We start from the raw sequence: 5,756 nt of genomic DNA, 5'->3' as shown, positions 1-5,756 counted from the left end.
TCATCACTTGGCTGGTGTAAGGCGTTGAAGAGCTAGGGTTTTACGTTAAGACAAAGATTTAATTAAAAAAAAAAAAAAAAAACCCAAATATAGTCCCAACGTTTCTTTAGTGACATTTTACATCAAATTCAATTACAAAATTTTCAACCATACTCCAATGTTTATTTAGTGCAAATTTGACTCATTGTTCTTTGTTAAGTATCATCGAGTGGGGTTTTCTTTTATTATTTTATTTATAAATTTCATCTGTTCTAAAATTCACATATATATTACTCAAGTTGGCAGACAAGTATAAATTTGATATTCTATGTTAAATTATAAACTAAAAAGAAAGATGTCCTAACTTCTCTATTACAATTAGATTACAAAGGGCTACTTATTACTATATTACGTTAGCAAAAAAAAATTATTTTAAACTATTATATTATTATTCACTGCAATAATAGCAACATTTAAAAATGGTGTAAGATTCATAAAATAAGTCAGTATATCATTTAATGACAAATAAGTAATGGAGTACACATAATTTAAAATTTTACAATTTATTCCTCTATACACTCTCATAATTGGATAAAGAAATGCAAGTCTTTAACATCCCACCTTAGAACAAAAATCGTCCTTGAATTTTGTTAGAGTATTTTCTAAAAATAGTTGATATTAAACCAAAAAAAAAAATAATAATAATAAATCATGTCACATGATTCTCATATTCTAGTTGCACAGTTGGTTTTACTTAACAAGGGTGTTTTGTTTGCATAAGGCAGTTAAAAAAAAATTAAAATATATAAAATAATATGTAAAGTATGTTGAAAAGTATGTTGGAAAAGTGAGATTAAATTACAAAAATATTAAAATTTAATTCCTCTAATTTTAAATGTTATAATTAGCCCTGAACATCAACGTAAATAATCTATCAAATTACTTGACTAACGGAAACTAAACCATACTAGCCAGATAAAGCCCACAACTTCACCCGTCTCTATCTCCTCCATGTGTCTGTGGTTTGCTTTGTTCTGTGTGGTAGGCTAGGGATGAGTGGGAGCCTTTGTTTGTCTGGACGTGGTGGCGGTGTTGTTTGCTGCGTGCTAGACAGAGAGGAGAGGGCTAGGGATGGGTACAAAGTTTTGGGCAGAGATATCCCAGAAGCATCATAATGGATATTCCATTATGTGTTCGGCAGTGAGCATTACAGAAGAACAGTAGATAAATTATAACCAAAAAAAAAACACAATGATCAAACACCACAGACACCAAATAAACTAATTCTCTGTAACAAACAATGATAATGATTCTACACAATCAAAATAAACTAAGATAATCATGGACGTAACGGCCCTTGCCTAGGAAATGTTTTGTATTAAATATATCAGCCCTCTTCATAATTTGCATTTTCTGCAAGAATAATTAAATGACCAATGTTTCTGAGATACAAGTAACAAATACTATGCAGCAATGCTGCGAGAATTTAGTTCTTTTCTCCTCCGTGTTTCCTTTATTATCAATGAATCTTCTCAACTACTAATTCTCTATACACTTTAACAGTTTCTCACAGTGTTATTTATTCTACCAAAGGCATTGGCCTAAATTAACAAAAGTAAACAGAAAAAACCTGAAGCTAGCTGCGTGCTCCCTCCTCATTTCTCTGGAACCCTTTGTTCCTTCAGTCTCTTGCATAAATTAAATGAAAATGATTAGATAAAATCTGGTTGACCTGTCGAAGTTAGACATCGGTGCCACATTCGGCTATTCGGGTCCAATATTCTGGGATGCGAAATCACTTCAGGGATGGGAAGATAGACGTAATGCGTGTTACAGATTCCTACTGTGATGCCACTGTATCCAGCAAATGCACCGTGGACCTGTAACAAATCCAATAGTACCCATCCAAGGAAGAATTAGAGCAAGAAACTCCTGATATAGATGGACTGTGGATGATAGGGAAAGAAAAAATAATGAAAGGTCAAAAGGAAAGTCAGACAGAGCAAAAGTGGTGAACACACGAAAAAGAATTACAAGAACCCAGATCAGAAACAAGGGTAATGAAAAAAGTTCTGAAATGTGAGTAAGGCACTAAAATGGGTACCACACCTTCCACGACCTTTCAAAATCCATTGGAAGTATTTTAACCATTTCTAATTAAATAAACCATAAAACAGGCAAAAACCAGCTTGCCACAAGACTTGGAAGACTAGAGAAACTATATTACTCTCCAGCGATCAGTAATGTGTGTGTGTGTCTGAGGGAGTGAGTGATAAAGTAAGGATAAGGCTAGTTTTAAGATTTTTTTCAACAATATCCCTATCATTAAGAAAGTAGTCCTAATTAGTTAAAGGCAGGAAAATCTTGTGTAAAAGAAAATACGCAAAATGGAATGAGTCAACGGCAACAGTTAATATTAGAATTGGAGCTACCGTTCATCGTAAGACCTAACAAATAACAACAACAAAGTGCTACAACAGATAATAATGTATGTATGTCATTTTCGTTCATGGATTTGATTTCTATGCTTCGTAATACCTCTTTTATTTCCATTAATTTTATGTTGTATACAGTATATCCCTTTTTCATAATTAGTATTGTTCCAGTCTCAGCGAAAAGAAAAGGAAAAAAAAGAGGGGAAAAGCTTTGATGAGATAACAACCACCATCGATGGGAAACATGGAAGTTATTAATGTTGTCCTCGGAAGGGCGAGAAAGGGGACTTACTGCATTCTGCCCCAATACAGTGCACAAGATCCCATCAGAAGCATTTGCACGACATGCACGAATCATATATGTCGGATCAATATACTTCACATCAACTGGAGTACTAAGCTCCTTGAAGTATTTCTTCATCTGCAAGAAGGGGGCAAAAAAATGATAAAATATGTTAAGCACCAGCAGAATAATCCAGATTCAGTTTCCACCTAAGGCATATCAAATGAAAAGAAAGTGGCTTTCCTCATCATTTAGAATATTCCACCTAGTTAACACAAAATTTAAAGCCATATTGTATGGTTTAATGCTATAGTCGCAACTTTAAGGAAGATCTGGTTGGAGAGGAATCAGAGGGTCTTCAAAGCACGAAACTAGGAATTCTATTGAACTCTTTGCATCCATCAGGTGTTCTCTCTCTAAATCTTTTTGTAATTACGATCTTGGGAATATTTCAATTTTCAGCTAATTGGGGATCTTTTTTTGTAACCTTTTGGCCGTTGTTGGGATATCTCCCTTTTTTCTATATTTTCTCTATGGGCGAAAGATTTTTCATTTCTTAAAAAAGATAATTAAAGCCAAAAATGCCGTACTGCTCGCAAGTATTATGTACTAACGTAAGAAGCACATCTTAGATTCTCTCAAAATAGCACGATGATTAATCTCAATGGAAGTAAATTTACAAACCTCTTGTTGAATATATACGCCAATATCACTCAGTACAATGTTCCCAGATGCATCGGTAGCATTTGTCTTTTGTAGCAAATTCTGCAGTTAAAGCCGAGAATCAGTACTCAATTCTAATAATTTCAGATAAAAAAGAGTCAAGAGGTAATTATAAAATTCATAAAGCTTATGCAGTCTATGAAGGGTAAAAATAGCAACACCAACTTACCTGCCCTGCTCCCTCAGCCACGCAGACCACAGCAGATCCCTTTGTCTCTATCAGATATTTCAGATGGCGTAGAACGCCATGGGGCCCATGTAGTTGGAAAGGAACCTAAGTACCATATGATGATATCAGTGCAGCATCAAGAAAATAGAAACTAAAAGTCAAACTCATATTTGACATACCTCAGGGACCAAGCATACATCAATCTGCCCACTGGCAAGTGCTGCATGCATCGCTATAAATCCACTGCTGCGACCCATCAATTTCACAACGCCAACTCCATGATAAGCACTGTGTGCCTATACCAAATTATTAACATTATGCCATTGATCATCGTATGACAACTTCCCGAATGGGGAAGGAAAATAGCTCTATAATACTATGAAAAGAGAGAGAATTCAAGGAAGGACCAACACGCACATGAACACAGCAACAAGGATACAACAATAGAAAGCAATGGACGTTACCTCAATGTAGGCAGAGTTTATTGCTCTTTGTGCTTCTTCAACAGCAGTATCGAAACCAAATGTCTTATCCATCAATAAAATATCATTGTCTATAGTTTTTGGAACACCGACCACTGCCACCTTTAACCGTCTTTTCCGACACTAAACCAAAAAACATGAAATGTTTAACAAAGTCAGAAATGGTGTCAAATTCTCTAATGAAAAGCAGAGTTGTTTTTTAATTATCGAAGACTGAGTAAGAGAAATTTATATAATAATAAAAAGCATCAAACTCTTGCTAATTGCAAACACACAGTTTACAAAAGTGGAGTGAAGGCTGAAGAAAGATTCAAGTGATTCTAATCAAATTCATGCATGTTTGGAATTAGTTTTGTAACATCTACAAAACCTATAACGTTCATGTACTTGAAGAGTGAAAGATTCTAATATACCACACGCTTGTCAGTTGTGAGGTGAACTTGGAGTATGAGTGGTAAACTCAATTTTCCAATGAACTGTTTAGCATGATGTATAATGCAAAACATAGATCATTAAACTTTACAATAAACCTTTAAAAGAAGATAATATTAGAACAATAATAAAATTCACAGATGTGTGCACCACTGTTGAGATATATTATTTATGGAATATATCCTAGATATTATATCTTAATATTCTTCCATTTATGGTTAGATTTATAGTATATTTTATTTTATTCTAGTATTTAATTATTTTATATTTTCCTCATTTGTACTGGCTTGTATCCTATTTAAAGGATATCAATATCAATGATAATACACACCTTCCCAATTCTATTTTCTATCTCATTCTTAACATGGTATCAGAGCACCGATCTTGATATTCTAATATCAAAGCACCGATCGTGGTATTCCTAATACCCCTTGGACTCTGAGTCCAAGGGGAGTATTAAACCTAAAGCCAAACCCTAACCAATCAGTGAAGTCTTTATCATCGTCAATCATCCAATATCAAGAATACGTTATAAGCATCTTCAAATTTCTCACCAAGCTCTAAGGTGACATATTCAAGATGTTCGTATTTTCTTTCACAGCCTCTCAAGTGATCCAAAGCACCGATCTTGGTGTCATTATCCACTAAAGCATTTATGCATGGACCAACAAGTGATCAGGGAGGATATTCACTTGTTCCAAATAAATTAAATGGACAAGTTATCAATCCTCGAGTCAATCATTGCGGTCTATTTCTGAGTCTTGCATCTTTCTTGAAAATTCAATAACTTCTTGAAAGTCTAAAAATGCAAACCTATCAAAGGCAGCCTACTTCTGAGTCTTGCATCTTTCTTGAAAATTCAATAATTTCTTGAAAGTCTAAAAATGCAAACCAATCAAAGGCGGTCTATTTTTTGACAGATATTTTCATTACTGGGAAGACAAGAGTGAAAAGACAACTTGGGTGTTATTGACCTGCCGTAAAGACAAGTTAAAGACAAGTTGGACGTGATTAACATACACTCTCCAACTTGAGGGGGAGTGTTGAGATATATTATTTATGGAATATATCCTAGATATTATATCTTAATATTCTTCCATTTATGGTTAGATTTATAGTATATTTTATTTTATTCTAGTATTTAATTATTTTATATTTTCCTCATTTGTACTGGCTTGTATCCTATTTAAAGGATATCAATATCAATGATAATACACACCTTCCCAATTCTATTTTCTATCTCATTCTTAACA

At 33.9% G+C, this 5,756-nt stretch overlaps 1 protein-coding gene across 1 annotated transcript in view; it reads right to left on the bottom strand.

Annotated features, from left to right (window-relative positions):
- Positions 1-1,330: 1,330 nt before the first annotated feature.
- LOC111447341 (ATP-dependent 6-phosphofructokinase 5, chloroplastic-like) overlaps positions 1,331-5,756 on the bottom strand; it is a 7,195-nt gene continuing 2,769 nt past the window's right edge. Inside the window, exons 8-13 of the mRNA XM_023086450.1 lie at positions 4,054-4,194; positions 3,769-3,885; positions 3,590-3,694; positions 3,382-3,462; positions 2,707-2,835; positions 1,331-1,859 (exon numbers count right to left, since the gene is read on the bottom strand). Of these exons, the coding sequence (XP_022942218.1) occupies positions 1,692-1,859; positions 2,707-2,835; positions 3,382-3,462; positions 3,590-3,694; positions 3,769-3,885; positions 4,054-4,194 (741 nt within the window). The 3' untranslated portion in view covers positions 1,331-1,691. The remainder of the gene's footprint in view (positions 1,860-2,706; positions 2,836-3,381; positions 3,463-3,589; positions 3,695-3,768; positions 3,886-4,053; positions 4,195-5,756) is intronic.

Source organism: Cucurbita moschata, unplaced genomic scaffold (genome assembly GCF_002738365.1).
Source record: "Cucurbita moschata cultivar Rifu unplaced genomic scaffold, Cmos_1.0 Cmo_Scf00009, whole genome shotgun sequence".
Lineage (NCBI taxonomy): Eukaryota > Viridiplantae > Streptophyta > Magnoliopsida > Cucurbitales > Cucurbitaceae > Cucurbita > Cucurbita moschata.
The sequence above is the reverse complement of the archived record's forward strand: the minus strand, read 5'-3'. Positions and strand labels throughout refer to the sequence as shown.